The sequence below is a fragment of the Bombus bifarius genome, unplaced genomic scaffold (genome assembly GCF_011952205.1).
Source record: "Bombus bifarius isolate JDL3187 unplaced genomic scaffold, Bbif_JDL3187 scf7180000008203, whole genome shotgun sequence".
In the NCBI taxonomy this organism is placed as follows: Eukaryota; Metazoa; Arthropoda; class Insecta; order Hymenoptera; family Apidae; genus Bombus; species Bombus bifarius.
The window spans coordinates 148,607-168,119 of NW_022884507.1; the positions used below are offsets into that span (position 1 = coordinate 148,607).

General features: G+C 40.6%; 1 protein-coding gene across 1 annotated transcript in view; it reads left to right on the forward strand.

Moving 5' to 3' along the window:
• The window catches only part of LOC117210472 (leucine-rich repeats and immunoglobulin-like domains protein 1), a 204,047-nt gene that overhangs the window by 98,788 nt on the left and 85,746 nt on the right, over positions 1 to 19,513 (forward strand). Inside the window, exon 2 of the mRNA XM_033453525.1 lies at positions 14,462 to 14,545. Within this exon, the coding sequence (XP_033309416.1) occupies positions 14,462 to 14,545 (84 nt within the window). The remainder of the gene's footprint in view (positions 1 to 14,461; positions 14,546 to 19,513) is intronic.

Genomic DNA, 19,513 nt, shown 5'->3' on the forward strand with positions numbered 1-19,513 from the left:
TTTATCTCCCCTTTTCGGAAAAGTCGCGGAATCTTTTAGTTCTGCCAACATCAAGGGGGCGGAGACAGCATTTATACGCGTAGACGGCAAGGTTCGCCCGTTCAAAGCGCAATAAGCAAGCGAACCATGTAATCGACTATCTGGCAGTAAATCCTGTGTGGCGAATGTACATGGTCGGTGTCTGTGCCCGTATCGAGCCTCGGTTACCACCGAATTCCGACTCTGTTATACTTCTCTCTCTCTCTCTCTCTCTCTCTCTCTCTCTGTTATGCTCGACGATTACCGGTCGCGTTGTCATCGCGTATGCTGTCGGGTTGATTCACGCTCGAAACCTTTTCGAGCTGCAATTCTTAAGCGGCTGCGGATAAAACGTCGGAAATCACGGAAAAATGTGTCCCCATCTTCTCAAAGAGCTTCTTTGTTATACGAATTGAACGTATGTATGCACGCGACGTGATCGATCCTCTTTGGGTCGATGAAAAGGGAATTTTATAACTTGGACGATAAGGTTTCGCCGATCGAACAAGGTGGTACATTGAATACTTGGTTAGGATTGTTGCATCGTAAGAAATAAAAGTTTTTAGAGTAAAATACAGTATCGATTCATCGACGGTATATTATGTCCTTCGCATTTACGATTTTACCTAATGTCCTGGATTAAACAAACCCGATACCGGATTACTGCGTCTGACATTCTTCTCCGACATACGTAGTTGATGTTGGAAAACAAGGAGATTTTGTTGGTGTAACAACAGCACCAACCGGTGCTGAACGTGTTTTAACATTTGGTAGTCGTTTGAAACTCGATTCGCTGTTGCAAACCGTTGCGCTTCGTGCGTTCGTTGCTACTACGTGTTTGATTACAAGGAATTTCGAATCAGGTGTCTGGAACGCGTAGAAAGATGATTCCAGAAGAGAAAGTAATTGACACGGTGAATTTTATTCTCGACGTGTTTTCGGTATCGAACGACAACATCCGAAACACTGTCTCGTTATTTTCTTAATGCACATATTATAACATATTCACATCCTATCCAAAGTAAACTATCACCCAATTTCATGGAAAATTATCAAATGCAAAGTAGGAAAATATTTTGATAATTATCGTCTGATAAAGAAAATTAAGCAATTTTCAAGCAGCTGTGTATTCCTTGTAACAAACCTCGTTCGCGGAAGAAAATTGTTACGTTCAAGGGCAGAAAGCTCTTTTCTTCGAACACTCGCAAATAAACAGAAATATTTAACGAGACTTCGTAATCTCGATGAGACGAGTTTAACACTCGAACAAATCTATTTGAATAAATTCTGCTATCAAAATCGAATTCTCTGTTGTGGTTTTACATTTTACAGACGACGTTAATCCCATTTTATACCGAACTATATATTACTACATTTTATACGGATTAAATAACTACACACCGAGATAGACGAGTTTTTAATTACCTTGCATCCACGAACGAAATACGTCGCAACGATGTCGTTAACGCGATGCTTTGAACGAACGAGGGATATTTCGATGAGATATACTTGAATTTTTACATTTCGGTCTTGCTCTTATTTCAGCGAACAAAAAGGTATTTGTAATGTTTTGAGAAAAAGTTTCAACAATTATATTAAATATAAATTACGATATTACATATTGTGGAAGCTTTTACCTATAGATACGCTAACCTTTACGTTCACCCGTTACATATGCATATATTTCTACCGTATGTTTCTATGTTGGCATAAAATTACTTGAAACATTGATTGTACGCTGTGTACAAAGCTCGCAAAAAGAAAAAAGGATCGGTAGATTTGCTGGGAAACTCTGTAGGTTTCTGCAAAATTTAGTCTGTAAAATCATTTTTTCAGGAAAAAGCTAGATGCCTATGCGAAATATTTTATCCCTAGTCTCGCATGAATGACATTTCATCGTGAGGTTGTTTCGTTCATACATGCGAAAAGGTTAAATATTAAAACTTCGCACTCCTGCTTTGACGTCTATAGACATCATAAAGGCGTCGTCGTGCTGAGAAGCAAATTTGGTATTTCGGGTCGTAGAAAGAGATTCGGTTGTTGCACAGGCAAAGCTCGTTAACTCGCAATTTCGAGGAAAATTAGTTGAGTAGTTTGCCTGGTTTTGGTACAGGATTTTCATACTGCACGCATCTCGTTTAACGCGATTCGTTTGCAGCAGTGGTAAAAATCCGCCGTTAGTACCTGACTGTCGTAGTTCGATACAAATATTTTATTCGCAACAGCTGTATGAAGCGACACGAATGTTTTCGAATCGATCATCAAGTTTATCGTGCGTTAAGTCAAATAGTAATTAAAAGTTTCACGCTTAAAATAGTTTTTCATACAGCGATTAAGAATATTTACGACGGAAGATTAACAAACAAATTAACTACGTGATTTGTTTCCCTTCATTCGGAGCTAATTTTGTCACGTCGTTACGTATTTCATTACGTACAAGTTAGTATGAACGACACCTTAACAATCGGAATAATATATTGGCTATTCGTGCGTAATCGTAATTTAAACAATTGAAGTTTTTTATTTTCAATATCTTGGAAACTGAAGCTGTGCGACGATTATACGTATAGGAAGAAATACTCAGAACGTTCATCTTGACAACGTGTTTCAAGATCATCGAAATCGGTGAGGTATCCTCCAACAATGTTACCGATCGTAGCAGTTTGTTATTAAAAATTAACTTGCTTAGGTACCGACTTTCGTTACATTAAACGGTATAGTTCAACAAGGGACACGTTTCTTAACGCAAGGAAGCGTCTGCCTCTAACGATCACAAATTCTGCCAAGTGTCTGATTGACACTGTGCAGAGGAGAGTTGTAACAGTAATTAGCCAATTACCTAGTCCGATATAGCTTCCCTGGAAGGCTGTAATTTATTTGATCTCGGCACAGACTACTAGATATTGCCAAGGCGTGCGTGTATGCACATCTCCAGCGCATAAAACTCGACATCGGAATTGATGGAGCCAATACGAGGAAGGAGCGTGGGCGGAGTAGACTAATTTATTAAGTCCGGTTGTAGAAGGTAACTACGCGTGATAACATGGGTACGAAGACGAGGAATCGTTCGTCCACGCGAATTCCAAGGAAGAACGAAATCTCGTCGCGTGGACAAAGTTAAAAGTAAAAGTGATGAAAGTAGAGGAACCGACACAGTTTCAATTTGTTAATCCGTGTCGTTTCTTAATCAGAAGCTTTTATAATCGGAGAATTAAAAATTGACAAAGACAAGTAAATTTCAGTTTGGTCGGTTTTATTCCTTGCAGATATAAACGCGATATACGCGTTTCATTTTCAATAACGACTAAATCATATGCCAAAAGATATGAGATTCCTGATTTTTCAAGAATATTTAATATCGCCTAATGAATGGTCCAAGGAACGTGTATTATTCTCGGAAGCGTGGTTCGATACGCGACCGATTCAATCCGATTACTCGATAGGATGGTGGATCTGTTACGTATTCGAGCAGAAAAACCTACTGAGTTTCGATGACAGAACAAAAATATCGAGCGTGTTTTTAAAAGAAAGTCTGATAAAGCTTAATCGGCGAAATTCTATCGATCGAACGGCTCAACACGACGGGAAGATCTCGAATAGACGAAACAGCGATGGAAGCGAGTCAGTTGATTATGAAAATAATAGAAACGCGCTTATATCCATTCGGCCTGGCAATTTATAGCTGCATTCCGCGTAATTAGCTACGAGACCGAGGTGTTTTTAATTAAACGAATCACTGGAAAACAAGTTTCTCGCGACAGGAAATTCGATTTCGAAATTGTCGCAAGTTGCTATGCAAATTCATTCGTGCAGCGGGCATGAGACTTCAATAAGCTTTGAAAACGTAGACGAGAGCAGAGCAGCGTTTTTTTGTCAGAAACATTAGACATTCCGCTGTATTTTACTTTTTATTTTATCTTCTGCGAAATTAGAATATCCTGAGATAAAAATAATAAAGTCTGGCAATATCGTCGATTCTATTTATTCTTTGAACAATAAGATAGATGTAAGTTGCAATTTTCTCTCGTGCGACGATAAAGAGCAAAAAGATAGGTATATCGTATCTACATGTATGGATGATATTTGAAATATTAGCCTTCGTCCGTTATCGAGGAAACGATTCACGACTTCTGCTGAAATTGGCTCGCAATGTTCGAATAACCACTGACGCACTGCGTTCGATCGAAATGGATTCTCATTTAGCGATCCGATATTTTTGAAAAAGAGAAAGGAAAAAACAGGCGTTCGCGTGTGAGTATCCGTCGCGAAATATTCGCATGATTTTGCTGGCAAATGTATTTGTGGTGCACGACGATAAATCGATATTTTTGTCAGGCGGTAATCGTGTTTTATATGCATCGCAGCACACGCGCAAATATTATCAGACCTTCACCGGAGTGAAATAAAACGAAGCGTCTAGATACGGTAGAAAATTATAAGATACATCATATGCGGGGCTGTTCAAACTCGACCGTATATTGTTTGCTCTGTAACGTGTAACTCTCTCGTGACATTGTCAGCCTTCAAGATGCTTGACGCGTCGATCGTGATCCTCGACGCTTACAACGCGACACGCGATGTTAGACACGATTGGCATCTACTTCGACACCTTGCATCATGCCCGATTGTCCTGATTCCATCATCCAGTTACCCAAACTGTCGATCGATATAATACTTATTTTCGATATTACAGCGTTCATCGCACTGCGTTTCGGTTCAGTTCGTTCATCCTCCAGCACCTTCTATCGCAATTGTTTAAATATCCACGTGGTCGGCCTATTTCCTTTTATCTCTTTCGACCGCGTTACTTTTATTTTAACTCTGTTACGCGAGGTTAGTTCACGGGGTTAGTTTCGTTTGATCGCGAAACACGGTTTAACCACGAGAGAGGAACAACAACAATGTAAGCAAACGGTTTCTGGTGATATTTGCGTCAAACAGCGTGGACAATACAGTCTCTAGCTCAAGCTTATTTGCATTGGGAAAAGGCCCGAACTGAATACATAGGTGAAATAACAGGGATGCCCGTAAGTCGGCTCGATCCGTACAGTATATTTTTATCGGAACTCGACGTACGAAGTCGATAATTGCTCGAAGCGTGTCTTTGATAATTCGATTAAAACGAATGCTTTTAGAATATACGTAGACGTTTATATTCGCGCTTAATACAAACCTTCGAGTAAAAATCACGGTAGTAAAGAGCGTCGTTTAGCAATCAGTGGCAAAACCGATAGAATCGATAGAAAAAGAAAATGAAACAAGGAAAGAAGAGAAAAAAGACGATACGTGGATTGATCGATTAATGGAAGCGAGAGGCTCCCAGAGCAACGATTCCAAAGTGGTACGGTATCGTCCCGTGAATGGCAAGCAATCGCAACGACGAGACGTTGTCTTTAAGAACGATTAATCGATCGTATTGTTCGGTGCCCTACACGCTCGCGATACGTACGAAGCTCGGCTCTCTATCGGCAAATCTATCACATTATCGGTGTTCAAGGTACGGGACGTGTCGATAGCGGTGCTCGAAATTTCGAGCGTGACGCGAGACGCGCGGATACATTTCACGTGGATCGATTCACCCTCGACCCGTGTTTGTGGTTGTTTCCGTGTATAGTGTTGGTGGTTCCGGCTTAAGAGGGCAAGGGTGTGATCACATTACACGTGAAAACGCATTGGCCCGATATAAGGAGACAAACAGGTATCGTAAGATGAGAATGTATCTGGTATGCGGCTGCTATTTCATAATTAAACTGATCTACACGGATCGAATCCGATTTTATCCAAAATGCTGTCGTTTTGTCCTCCTCTTGTCAAACGACCTCGGGGTTTGACGAGTTGACAAACTGTCTTTGAAAAGTTCGATTAGTTTGCCAACGAAAGCCAACGCAGATACTAGTGTAATTTGGAGGAAAGCAAGTATCTTGGTGTTGCGAAGCCTAAACTCGTACCTAATTCAGTTCCGTATTTTGATGCGATGTGTACCGGTACTGTAGATTGTTTCGTGATGATTTTACTGGCTGAAGGAACGGGGAATGTGTACTAGACGAGAATGTGGCAGACGCCAAGGTTACGAGGACCGCAACGAGGCAAATGGATGCGTGTTGCGAGTAATATAGGGAAATACGAAGTATTAGACGAAATATCGATATTAATTTACGAAGGAACACGTTGCAAATCTTGCAGCGAATCTCTAGTCCCTGCGTTTCACCGTGTTTCTGCTTGATAAGCGTAATTCAAACGCAATTCCCCTAGTCATTTTTAATTAGTTGATCTTTAATTAGCTCCGGTCAATTGTAAAAAAAAGTCTCGTTAAATTTCATCTAAAAGTTATTTATTTACGACACGTTATTGACGATATTGTTCCGGAATAAAAATTTAAGTGGCGCTTAATGATAACATTTTTTAGCTGCTATAAAGGAAATGAAAAAATTGGCAATATTTATAGGACGCAATTGTAGATATCAAGACACTCTGTTTCACTTACGCTTCATATCTCTTATTCCGAGGTAAACGTACAAAATTGAATATAACGAGCCAAGTTCAACTATTATTTGTTTGCTCGTAGTGAGAGACCAACTCGAAGATAGTTTCAAGAGAGGATACTTCTTCGTAAGTATAAATTTTGGAGTATATTTTCACTTTTACAAAGAAATTGGCAACTGTAAACATCTGTTACTGGATAGCAGAGTATGGGATTTCAGATGAAACGCGAAAATCACTGAAGTAAACCTCTCATACATTGAAATATCAACTTGTTATAACTGTGGCGGATAACGCCTGGATATCCCCGTACAAATGTGAAAGTTCTCCAAAGTTGGTATCACGTTGTCTAACTTGAAAACAGACTGTGATCGAGATCGATCGAATTATCGCTCCGAATTGCCCAATCGTTCCAGCGATTTAACCTACTTTGTGCTGAAAATTTAGATGGCGAGAGACAGTTTTAGAACGCTTGCATAAATTCAATCACTTTTTCGTTATGCTGCGAGCGGACAATCAACGCAAATGGATGCGTTGGACGACGATCGATCGGCAAGGAAATTGAATTATAAGAACGTTTGCGTTGCATTCCTTAAATTCCCGCAGCTTGACAGACGCAACGGAGGAATCGTTGCGCACGTTGCAGCAGCCCTTTTAATAAAAGATCGAAGGACGCAATCGGCGTTAAATTTACAGGTCGAGTAGCAGGCGACGATATAGGCAATCCTGGAACCGTAGAAAATTCGTCCGTGATCGGCCGCTGACTCCTTCGGCGATAAAGAAGATTTAGATCGATTTAAGATTCCAATTTCCGGGGCTTCTCATGGGAGCTAGGGTACTTGGAAATACGACGACGTCGACGAGGACGGAGATGTGCCAGTGGCATATCGTGATGAAAGGACGAAGGAGCACAAGAATGGTTCCCCGTAGATAGTAGCCCGGTTTCGGTAGTAGCCTGGATTCAAAGTAGATGGTCGCTTCAGTCCGAATTACTAGGCTCCACTTTCTACCTTTTCTCCATTCTCATCCTTTCCTCTATTTCTTCTCGAGTCTTATCGTTGCTCGTCTTCGTCTTTTTTTTCCAGAAGCTCTTTCCTTTTGACGCTCTTTCTCTATTCAGAGCTATTTGTATTTCTTGCTCGATAATTACGCTCCTTCTTCTTAGAACGTTTCTATAATTTTTATAATTGAACGTACGGTTATATAGCCCCTGGTCTCGCCGGATATCTCTATCTCCGCGTATAATCCTGTCAGACAGCTTTACGAAATATTCGTCTTTTTCCTAGGGAATACTAATTCCTCGACTAATTTTATCGTATGGTTTTGCTTTACAAGGTAATTTGGCCGGACGTAGGATCTATCTCTTTAGTTATTTTCATTAGGCCGTTCTTGCCGTTGCTTACCACGATCCCTTACTCTCTTTGAGTTACCATATACCCGTCGTTTTGTTCCTCTTTTGCTCGTTCGGATTTCATTTCATCCGGTACGCGCCACTCCACTCCGCTCTTACCAACTTTTACCTTTTTCCCGTACTTTTTGAATACGTTCCGTCTTATCGACTGGCGTCGTTCGACTACGTTACCGAAAGAAAGAAGACATTGTACCCGAGACACATCTATACGTGACGCTGCGATACATACATACGCGCGAATACAGGTGCTCAGATTATACTCGTGTCACTTCCTTCGAAGTGTCTGCTTACACAGATTAGTATACAGGCTTTAGTCGCAGTACTACGGTCACGTTAAATTCCACCGGCAACTTGAATTAAACCGGTCGACTTGGCCAGTATTACCGGTCTCCATTTTCTCTTCTTCGTTCTTCCCTCTCGCCGTCTGCGTTTTTTCTTTTAACCCTGTCCTTCTTTTTACCAGATTTCTTCTTTACTTTCTCTCGACCATCGTATCGCCTTTCCTCCAGTCTGCTACAGCCCGCCCACCTCCTTTTGTCTAACTTCTCGTCCCTCTTGCGCGCTACCTGGGAATACCGCCTCGCCGTTAGTATTCTTTATTTGAATTTCACTTCACTGGCCCTTTGGAAATTTACGTACATACGCGTCGTATAACGGTGTTACACGTTTTCATGCGTTTAATGTTACACGACATGGGCATCGATGATCGTGGATTGGCATATCCGAGGAAGATTTCTGTATCTGGCCAGCACAGGAACTGTCAGCATTTTTGACCGAGAAACAACGATTTATCGATCGACGACATTTACGCGCTGCTCTAATATGCCAGTTTACGCTGCTTATCGCTTTTCACGCAGATCCACTCGCGAATAAGAAATCGATTATCGTCGTTACCTTTATTGTATTTAGTCATCGCGAAGTATTTTAAAAATACTTTTTAAATATTTTTACGTAAGTTCCAGTGTCCGATGATATTTATTTATCTTTCTCTTATTCTTATCTTGTCTTATCTAGGATCGATAAGTAAATGCAGCAATTTGAAACAATTTAATAATTGCAATTTAACAATTTACCTTCCTCTTACGTATGTCTCACTCTTTATAGAGGTATAAACTTTTATACAGCATAGTATATACGAATTTTGATAACATACTAAACGTGAAATATTAAAATAAATTTATAAAAATTTATAGCGTAATATATAAATTTGTCTAGTACACTATAGTATAGTATTTTACGATACGATATAAAGATTTTATTGCTTTTCGGAACATTCTCTTACATAAAATTTCATTGCTCGAACTTGGGTTTCTTAAATACTATGATCAATCTACTATCCTTTAACTAAAATAGGATAGAGACTCGTTCGAGTATCAAGAATGTAATACGTTATATTAGATATCAATGTTATATTCTTTGTGATAATTTTCAACAATATATTTTACATTTCCATCTTTTATATTACTTCGTGTGTCCATTGTCATGTAAAAGATACAGCGAAACGTGTCTTGCACAAAGAAACGCAATGGAATCACGAAACTTTTGATACAACATCTTGGATTATTAACGTAGACTTTGATAAAAAACGAATGTATGCGGGTTGCCGTTAATATCGTCTTGGATTCGAGCGAATAGACGACTAAATCCGGATTACCCACCACGGGGTTTCTCCTTTCTCTTTTTCCCTTTCACCGGCATTCTTCGATTCTTCTACGTTTCTCTTGCTTTCAGTGAAATACGTTCTCATCTTCCCTGGTATAAGTTTTAATCCTTCTCGATGATTTTTACCCCACTTCCATTTTAGTATAACACGATGTTTATACAGATACAGTTTCGTTTCCCTGAAAGTTTCGACGAGATTGACCAGCGAATGGCATAACGTCGAGAGACCTTCGATCGAAACGTACGATCGTTTCCCTTCAGATTTTATATTTCTTATTTTGTTTTCTTTTTGAGTCAATACCCGTATACATACATATATATGTACTTTCATTATCTTTGACAGTGTCGTATTTTTGTTAAACTTCGGCATATCTGCCGTTTTCTTTTCATAGCAACTATTCTCTATCGACCCTCGATCAACTCGTTATCATTTCTCTTCGTTTCTTGTCTGACTTTTGTTATTCCCTGTAGGTACACATAAAAAAAAATTCCCCGTGTGTCCATTCATCCAATCTTATCTTCTCGCCTTTTTCCGTGTTTCTTTCTTTGGACTTTTTAATTCCATTGCTGGTTTATATCTATCGCCCAACTTCGTCTCACGGTGATGCATATTTTGTATTCTCTCTGGCTTCACCAGCTCTCTCGTCACCCCTGCCCCCGCCCCTTCTTTATTTAATCTCCGAACAAACGTAAGGGGACTGAACGGAGAATATTTCGTGTTTCAATCTGCCTGTTTAAATTTTATGCGCTCGTTCACCGTTTTAATCTTTCTTCCACTTTTCATCCCGACCATGCAGGCGTGTTATGTCAACGCGTTTCATTCTACGAAATGCTATTTATCTTATAAGGAAATGCTTTCGCGCGCCAGCGTAACCGCGTTTCTTTAAACGACGCTATGGTGGTCGCGGTACCGAGAGTAACGATACAGCTTCTCTGCGCGTAATTAATGGTTCAACTTTGAATCGGAAATCTGTTAAAGGAAACCGTTATTTCGCGTAACTTAAACGAAATAAATAAATTAAATAGCACGAACGAATAGGTAGTTAAACAGAGAAATGTTTCATCGAAGAAGAATGACTCGTTCCACTTGTCATTAGTAGCACCAACGCGTTCTTACGGCAAGCAAACACGTTCACTGGATAATACGTATTTCTTCTATAAAACGGCGCAGCGTTCCTATATCGCGATAACGAAGATAGAGAACGGGCGAAGCTTCCTAAGCCGAAGCTTAACTCGGACAGCGTGAGTCTCAGACCACGGATTTCAGTAGCAACAACGTCCTCTCGTCGTACCTTTGCCCGACCTTCGACTACTCGAATCGACCGTCCCCTCGCAATTGTACTCCACTTTCGTTGGTTCTTGGCAAAGCGGGGAGCTCCATCTTTGCGAATCTTGCCACCGTCTCATCTTCCGACCTTTCCTCTCCTTTGGTCCTTTTTTCTCGCTCCCCATCGCGCTCTTCCGCCCTCGACATTGCCACGTTCTATCGCAAGGAACCTCGTAATTGGCCCTTGGACCGCGACCGGCCTTCAGGGCAAGTCGAAAAGGGAGCGGCGAATGGGTAAGGGTCGAACGAGCCGAGGGTAGCAGTCGAAGAAGCTGCCCGTGTTTAGGGGGTAGACGAACGGAGAAGTAAGAAGCCGAAAGGACAGATACGAGGAGAAAAGCATCGGTATAGAGCGAGAAAGAAAGTGTATAAATCGGAGAAAGGGGACGGGCTGTGAATGGAAGGTGGAGGATGGGAGACAAGGGAGGAAGAAAAGCAAGAAACGAGTAGGCGAGGACGGGAACTGAAACAGGGAATGGTGGCACGGGCAGAAAGATTTGCATCAACGGAGGAAGAACACGGAGGCGTAATACGACGGTGGAAGTAGGAAAACTGCGGTTCGAGACGGAGAGGAAGAGGGAGAAAGTGAAGAGAAAAATAGGGCAACAACAAACTGTAATTAGGAAAGGAAAAGAGTAAAAGGAAAAGCAGGGAATGGAGAACTATGTGGACAAATGGGAGCGGGTAAAGAAAGGGGTGCAAAAAGAAGTTCGTGTTGGCGGGGAAAAAAGTAGGGAAAAATAAGGAGAGTTTGAAATAGAGAAATGGTGAAACGGAACGAGAGCAGGGTGCGGGTGAGGGGGGAGGGGTGGGAATGGAGAAACAGGGAGCTAAAAGCCGGACCAAGAGGGGGACAGGGGAATGGAAAAAGAAGAAACCAGAGCGAGTGGGAGAGAGGGAGAAGCAAGGGACGAAGAAATGGCCAACTTCGAGAGGGTGAAGAGAGAAATATGGGACAAGAGAAATTATGTGCGAAAAAGAGGAAAAGCGGGCGGTGGGGGAAAGTAAAAAATCGAGAAAGTACGTGAGCAGCGACGAGAATGAAGAATTAAAGAAAGTGGAAACTGCGTCTATAAAAGAGTAACGGAAGAGAACCAAAGAGCTGTCGGAGAAAGAGACGTAAAAACGCAAACTGTATCGGCAAGAAAGGCGTACGGGTAGAAGGACGGGTTAAAAATAAGGAAAAGAAACTGCGCGAAAGACAAGCACAGCGAGCTAGAGGAAGTGGTTAAAAAATGTAAACTAGGAGAGAAACCAGGGTGGTCGTGCAAAGAACAAAGAAAGCAAAATAAGTAAACACGCGATAAAGAAAAATAGGCAGTGCACGGGTCTCCTAAACTGAAACGAAGGAGCACACGATTTCCGCAAGGACTTTACCCTATATCACGAGATGGGGTTGCGCCACGGGTACAAGGGATACGTAGCTTCCTTTCACCCCCTTGGGAGAGACGGCTGCTTCGTCGTGCTAAACTTTAGTCGGGGTGAGATATGCAGAAATTAAATATTCATTTGGGCTACCAACCCTAGTCTCCTGCATTTTCCTCTCTCTCTCCCTCTCTCTCTCTCTCTCTCTCTCGCGCGCGCGCGCCTGTCACGCGCCCTGCTTTGTACCTTCATCGTTCTCCTTCCTTTTCTCTCTGCCGTTCACTCGAAAAATAATGCCTTGGCCTGGGGCCAGTTCCGCTGAAGGCTCTCGATGTTCAACCCCTCTTGTTTCGTTCCAGTATCGTTGAAGAAAAAGATGGCGAATAAGGGCCAGCGAGTGTGCGCGCACATTGCTACTAAGTAACCTCTTCTTCCCTCTTTCGTTTCTTCTCGCCTTTCTTTTAATTCTCGTTACTTGCTTCTCGCCGCTTCCTCCAGTTTCGAAACGCGCGTATCGTTCCGAGGAACGTACCTGTTGAACCATCCAGTGACCGTTCGATGAAACAACGACGAGTACTTTGTTTATGCGTGATTTACCAGCGTGCCGCAGGTGAATGGTAACCTTCGACTTACATATCGTCTGGCTTTCACGCCATTTCGCTCTACCAGCCTGCTCGTGGTCGCGAACGGAACGGATCGGATCGCAATGGAACACGCTGCTGCTTGGATGTATCTGCCGTGTTGTTGCGCAACATACGTACGTACGCTTCCTCCCGGCGGTTGACGAAGTGTTCTCTCGGCACGGAAATGCAACAGCGCTTCCTTTTGCTCCTACCAACACATCCTACAGAATGGTTAGACGCAGCGTCGAGGGAACGCGAAGGATAAAAGGATTTGTTTTGGAGCTTTCTAGAGACCGAGGGTAGAAGGAGCGGGAGGGTGGGAGCTGGATGAAATTTGAATATCGTCGTTGTTGCCTTGACAGAGTTCGGTAGGACGAGGGCGTCGTGATAGCGGTTAGGTTAGAGGATACTTTGTACCTTAATCGTTGTATAAATAGTCATTAGACGCCGAGCTAAATATTGCCTGGAAGTATGCACGCGCGTTTGTTGCTCGCAGAACGGATATTTTCCTCTATGCGTTGCTGCTCGCGTGGTTGTAATTATTTTTGACTAGTTTCCGACCATGTTGAAAATTAGCGAGTAAATAATTTTGAACGGCGGACGTTTAACGCGCGGCAATTTTTCTTTTTTTTTTTTTTTTTTTGTTTCGCCGGTTTGTTACAAACTTTGTCGACGAAAATAAGCTGTAGAAATTTGAACGCGGCGGTCCTAATAATAATTACCGAAATAAGTATGTTGCGTCGATAACAGTTTCATACGAGAACTAGTGCTTTTAATCGTTCGTATCCTCGTATTTGCTGTATTGTGTTTAATTTTTCCTGCGAACTTAGAATCACGCCGTGTCGAACGTAATAGAATTAAAGGGCAAGCGAGAGTTGCGAGCGAACAGTGGCGTTTTCAGCAATTTTCATGCGAGATTTAATACGCTACGTCTGGCGTTCTCTACAGGTTTCAATCGTTTTAAAAGCAAATTCTAAGGATAGCTTAAAACAACGTTTGTAAATTGCCAAAGTACCGGGCTGGCCTATTTCTTCAACGAAAGTGACAAATCGTCTCGTTCCGTTATCGGGAAAGGAACGGGGGAGAAGAACTCGCAACTTTGATCGTTCGGATTCCTCCAAGTGTACAGAGAAAAGGACGCAGGAACGGGACAGCTTAAAGCGTATATGTTATTTTGTGTTTCACGAGAGGGGGATCGAATAAAAATAAAAGATCGCTGTGACAAGCGTTCGATAACAAATATCGCGGATATACGGCCCGTTTGTGATTTGAACGAAATAAAGCTTAGTGTCGCCTTTGCTGTTTAACGGAAACGTTTCAGAGAACGAATATAAGAACAGCGGAAAGGGCAGGGAACGGCGAGGAAAATAAAGAGATTTGCTTCGCCGTTTTCAGCTGAAAAATAGCTAGAGTGGGATGGATAAAAATAACATAAAATTTGAATATCATCGTCTTTGTTGTTCGCTCTTTACGAACCTGTAAACGATAGGGAATTGCGTTATTTATCGTCTCGTTGTTGCACAATACGGCCTCATATGGGATAGAAGCTAACAGTTTCTTCTCTTTTTGTTTTAGATGCCCGCATTCTGCGGAATAAACACAGAGAGTCGAACCGAGGTAACAGGGATGAAAGGATTTCTTCGACTGTGTCGAGAAAGGGTAAGACGAGCTCGGAATGTTGTATCGCGCTTTCAAAGAGTCTTTTACAACGTTTTATCGCGTTTACGGAGGATTGTCTCTCTACTCGCGTGAATAGAAAACGCCGCAATATTATAAATATTTCAGTTAACCGTTACAACGTGAGAGTATGCTTTCCCAGTAGCGTATTCTTAAAAAGAAGAAACAATGTCGGCAATTTCAAGTCGAGGATCGTTAAATGTCACAATTCTTTTTTTTTTTTTTTAAACATCGACTTATCGCTTATCAAGGATTCGATACATTACGCCACGAGATAGTCGATAAAGATTTCCATCTGTGTTTTGATCGTTGAATCCAATAGTCGATATTTCGTCCCTATTTTTAATCGCTCTGTTTATCGAAATAGTTCAAGGATCGAGTAAATTTACTAACGTTACAAAATTTCAATATAGATCGCGATTTATACGTTATGGTCGCATTGAAAAAGAAAAAAAAATGATTGGGAAGATGTATTCAAAATTGATTTGAAATAATCTTTTAATCTAAGCTAATTACGTATATGTACGGCGGAAGAATTTTCTTATTCTTACGGTTATTCTTTCGACACTTGGCTCAGCTTTTATTAGAACGAACTCGTAACAGATCTATAAATTTGCAAATTTTTTAAATAATTCTCCTTTCTTTCCGAGTTGGACGATTAATCCAAGAACAATAGTTACGCGATATCTCCATTGTACGATATCTTGCGAAACTTGGTGCGCTCTTCGTACTCGTTAATACAAAGGTAATACAGGATTTCATCTTTACATGCGACTTGACTTGTGTCTTCCATAATTGTATTCATGATATTCATAGTGTACTGAAATTTATCGAACCGCGAGTTTATGCTTTTATGAGAATATCTCGCGGATTTAAATCATACATAGGAAACCATAATGGCACACGACTAGATGGCGTCGTTGGAAATTCTGTATATTTACCACCATAAGCTGTAGCGGTGATCGCAAAAGGAAATTTATAAGGGGTTGAAAGGATTTCGCGGAAAGTCGAAACGTTATCGTAAATCTGTCCGAGTTAGCTCAGTGGGGTCGCCATTTCCGTAAGCGACTTGCCGACGGTATAAACAGAAGATGCGTGGAACAATAGAAGACTCGAGGAAATCGTCGGCAGTTCAGTTTGTCGCTGTGGCTCGTTTAAACGTTGAATATCGCCTTCATCGTCCTCGACGGCGTTGTGGAATTATTATTCTATCGATGATAGAAGGGTAAGAGGTAGGGGAGGCAGCTGATTTAATTGGAAATTAACGAAAGCCTCCGTCGAAGTTGTATCTTCAGGAGTCGATCTCATTTACGTGGCGGCGCGATTCGCAATAAACGGAGACGCGAGGATAAAATGGCTCGGCCGGGGCCGTCCAATTAACTTAATTAACGTTACAGAACGTTAAAATTTTGACGAAAATAATGCTTTATCGACGAAGTGGCTTTTAATTAATTTTCGCAATTGTTTTCCAGATAATTGTATTTTCCGCGTTGGGTTTAATCAACGAGGACGACCTTTTGCAGGATCGCGAGAAGACGTTTCGAAAGAAATGACTAAATTTGCTAAATCAACAACCGTTGCATCTTTCATCGCGTCTTTCGTTTCACGAATCTATCGTAATCGCATTCTCTCATCTTCACTATCTGCGGATTACGATATTAATTCTTTTCACAACGCACGATTATTCCTCCTAGTGTGGTAATAAAATGTTCGTCGTCAGGCGTACAGGTTGATAATTTCTTTGTATTTGTCTAGAAGTCGCTTTCGACTTCGCCGAACGAACAGCGACGAAAATACACGCGAGTAAGTTAATCATGTCGTCGAATGATCTCGCGTGCCATGTTCCCGGGCATATTGTTTCGAGTCCTGACTTGAACGCTGGCCAATTTCTGGTATACGTGTAACTGCATGTCAGCTGCTAGTTTCTCCTTGATGAGGTAAACGAGCCATGTCGATTAGACCGCAATAGTGCCATATTTACCAATAACGTAACACCAGTGAATCCTGAGAAAATCTTAACCGTCGATAGGGGGAAAGGCGTTGATTGACATCGATATCGTACGATTAACTTGAATTAAGAGAAAAGGAAAAGGTTTTCCGATTGTCTGGAGGGTAAAATATGCATACAGCGTGTCGCAACAACTTCGTTCGCCTGAAATATCTTCGTTGTTTCAAGCAATACGCGAAAATGTGTCGAATAAAAGTTAGAAATTTGAACGGAATACATAATATAGCGATAGCGGTTTCTTGAAAGTGGATACGTACAGGAGATACGATTTTGCTTATCTGAACTTTAAACACTCTCGCGTACATTCTCGCGTATTCTTTGCAATAACGGAAATACTTCAGCTGAATAGAGCTACACGACGCAAATGCACATCGCGGGGTACATTGAATTCGAACAAAACTGTAAATCGGCAATTTTACGAACGTTAATAATCCTGTCGGATCCATTGGATTACGTTATCGTCGTTGGGGAAAAAACGATACGATGCGTGATCGCGTGAATAATACATCATAAATCGTCACATAGGTTACTATCGCATTCGGTTCGATTAACAACGCGCCAGGTTGTCGTCGTATTAACACGTTGACTGCCACGACACCCGCATTCGGGTGTCAGTAAAGTTTCTGGTCAGGCCGCGTAACTCATATTCGGGTCTCGCTTATTTGACTACTTGCGAAAGATCGTCGTAGGTATTTGAACAGATATTCCATAATAATAAAACTGTTGAATTGTTATAACATAAAAATACGGAAATGGTTTATTAAAAAAATTATTTAGAATGTAGAACTTTAAAGCATTCTATGCATAGCTGAAGTTGGTCGGGACAATTTGGACAATAAGTTGTTGTTTTCTTCAAATTCTTTTGTACCTTTGTTCGGTTCATTCGACGTCTTTTATTTGCATAACATAGTTTGCATGCGTGTCTAATGCTTCTTCCGGAATCGTTTTTCCGAACGGCGATATTACGCTGACTCCGTCGAAGATAAGGATTTTTTGTATTTTCAAACAACTCTAATAATTTTGCAACTAATAATTGTCTAAATATTCTAATATTTATATTTTTCCTTGTTGCAATTTCGTAAACCGTCAAAGCGTTTACAACAGAAATTCCCAGAAGGAATTGAACGCCAAGTTTTCTGTACCATTTGACTCCTTTTTTAATTATGGTGGCATAAGAAATCATTTGGTTGCAATAATCTATACCACGCTGTCCTTCATTATATTCAACAACAGCTAGTGATTTCAATGTTGCGAACAAACGAAACGAAAGATCATTCTTGAGACCACCACTTGAGCGACTCGCATTACTAAAATATCGATGGGAGCACCTAGCAGAGAACGCTTGGTACTGCTGTACGCGTAGCCTGACGGAGATTCCTTTGAAAACACGCATGGCAGTCAACGTGTTAAATTAGTCGATAATGTCCGCGATACGGGGTGAAAAAGAGAGGAAAGAAAAACGAAGAAAAAAATTTATAAATAGGAGAAATTTGCGTTCGAGAATGCTTGGGGGAAAGCACGCCGATCGCAACGAAAGCGTAGTGTTCTCGATGACTCGAGTACTCGTTTCGCAGAGTCCTTAGAGTTTTATGCTGAACGCATGCCAATTTCGGCGGTACGTAACTGCTTATTAACCTCTGGTTTCGTTTTTGCGAAGAAACGAACCGTGTCAACGCGGTGGGGACTGCCAATTAATTTGGCTAATGTCCTGTCTCGACAGAACCTCATTTCTGTGCTTTATTATGATCTTTTTTATAGAAAGAGAAACAGGAGGAATCACGGTAAAATATTAAAAAGATGGTTTTTAAAGTTTTATCCATGAAGGTTTGAGAGTATGGGGATCTTGCGAAATTAGCTAAGAAATTTCGATATTTTATTATTATTATTTGACAGTTGAAAGAAACTAGATTTGTTAGATTTGCGTGCAAATACCTTGTAGTATGTTATGAAAAATAGATATATAACGTTAAGAAGAAAGTTTTTAAGGTTTTACGAATGAAATTTTTAAAGATCGTAGGATCTTATGTAGTTAATCAGAAAATCTATAAATACAATATAATCTTTCAAAGCACTATTCTTTGTTCGATAAAAGAAAAGGGCATTCGTTTCCTCTTTTGTTATGAGAAACGAAAGCGGTAGGAAGTAACAATCGTGTTCTAACAAAAGTCGTGTGAAAACAATCGTACAGACGTAGAAAACAGCAAAAGAGTTTCATGCAACAAATCATTATTTTTCTTGATTTATAGCTGTGGGATTGGCAAGCAAAGCACATGTATAATTTGTATTACTGAAACAGAAAAATCGTATATTATTCCGATAAAAGTGATTAGCGAGCGTACGTTAATAGACAAACACTTTCTGTAAAAACGATGCTGCTATTAATTTGTAAATTAACGGTTAGAAAATGTTCCATGCAAAATTGTAGAAAACATAAAAATATCGAATCTTTAGTTTTTACTAAAGTATTATTATTGGCAGTAATAATTTTATCGTCAATTATGGATGGCAGGTTACATCGGTCAAAACTGTAATTTGTTGCGAGATGTAACGAATCGAATAAAAAATCCAGTTACAAGCTATGTAATAACTATTCTATCCATCAGGAAATATTTTTTACATGTCGAACATTCAGTTTCGAACAATATTATTTATCGATAATCTAAGTAGACCAATCGTGGTACTGAACATTCCATATAGATAATTTATTTTAACGTTTCAATTTATTTGTCGAGTGGTTCACTTTTTTTTTTATCTCTGACACGAATTAATCGCCTTTCTTGTGAATATTTCTTGTAAGTCTTTCATTATCTTTGATTGAAAATGATATTTTATAGAACGCGTGTACCTCGATCGTTACATCGATAAACGTACGGAACATTCGTCACAGAAACCGTATCTATGTTTAGGAAGTTTTTCCACTGCAACGAAAACGATGTTTTATC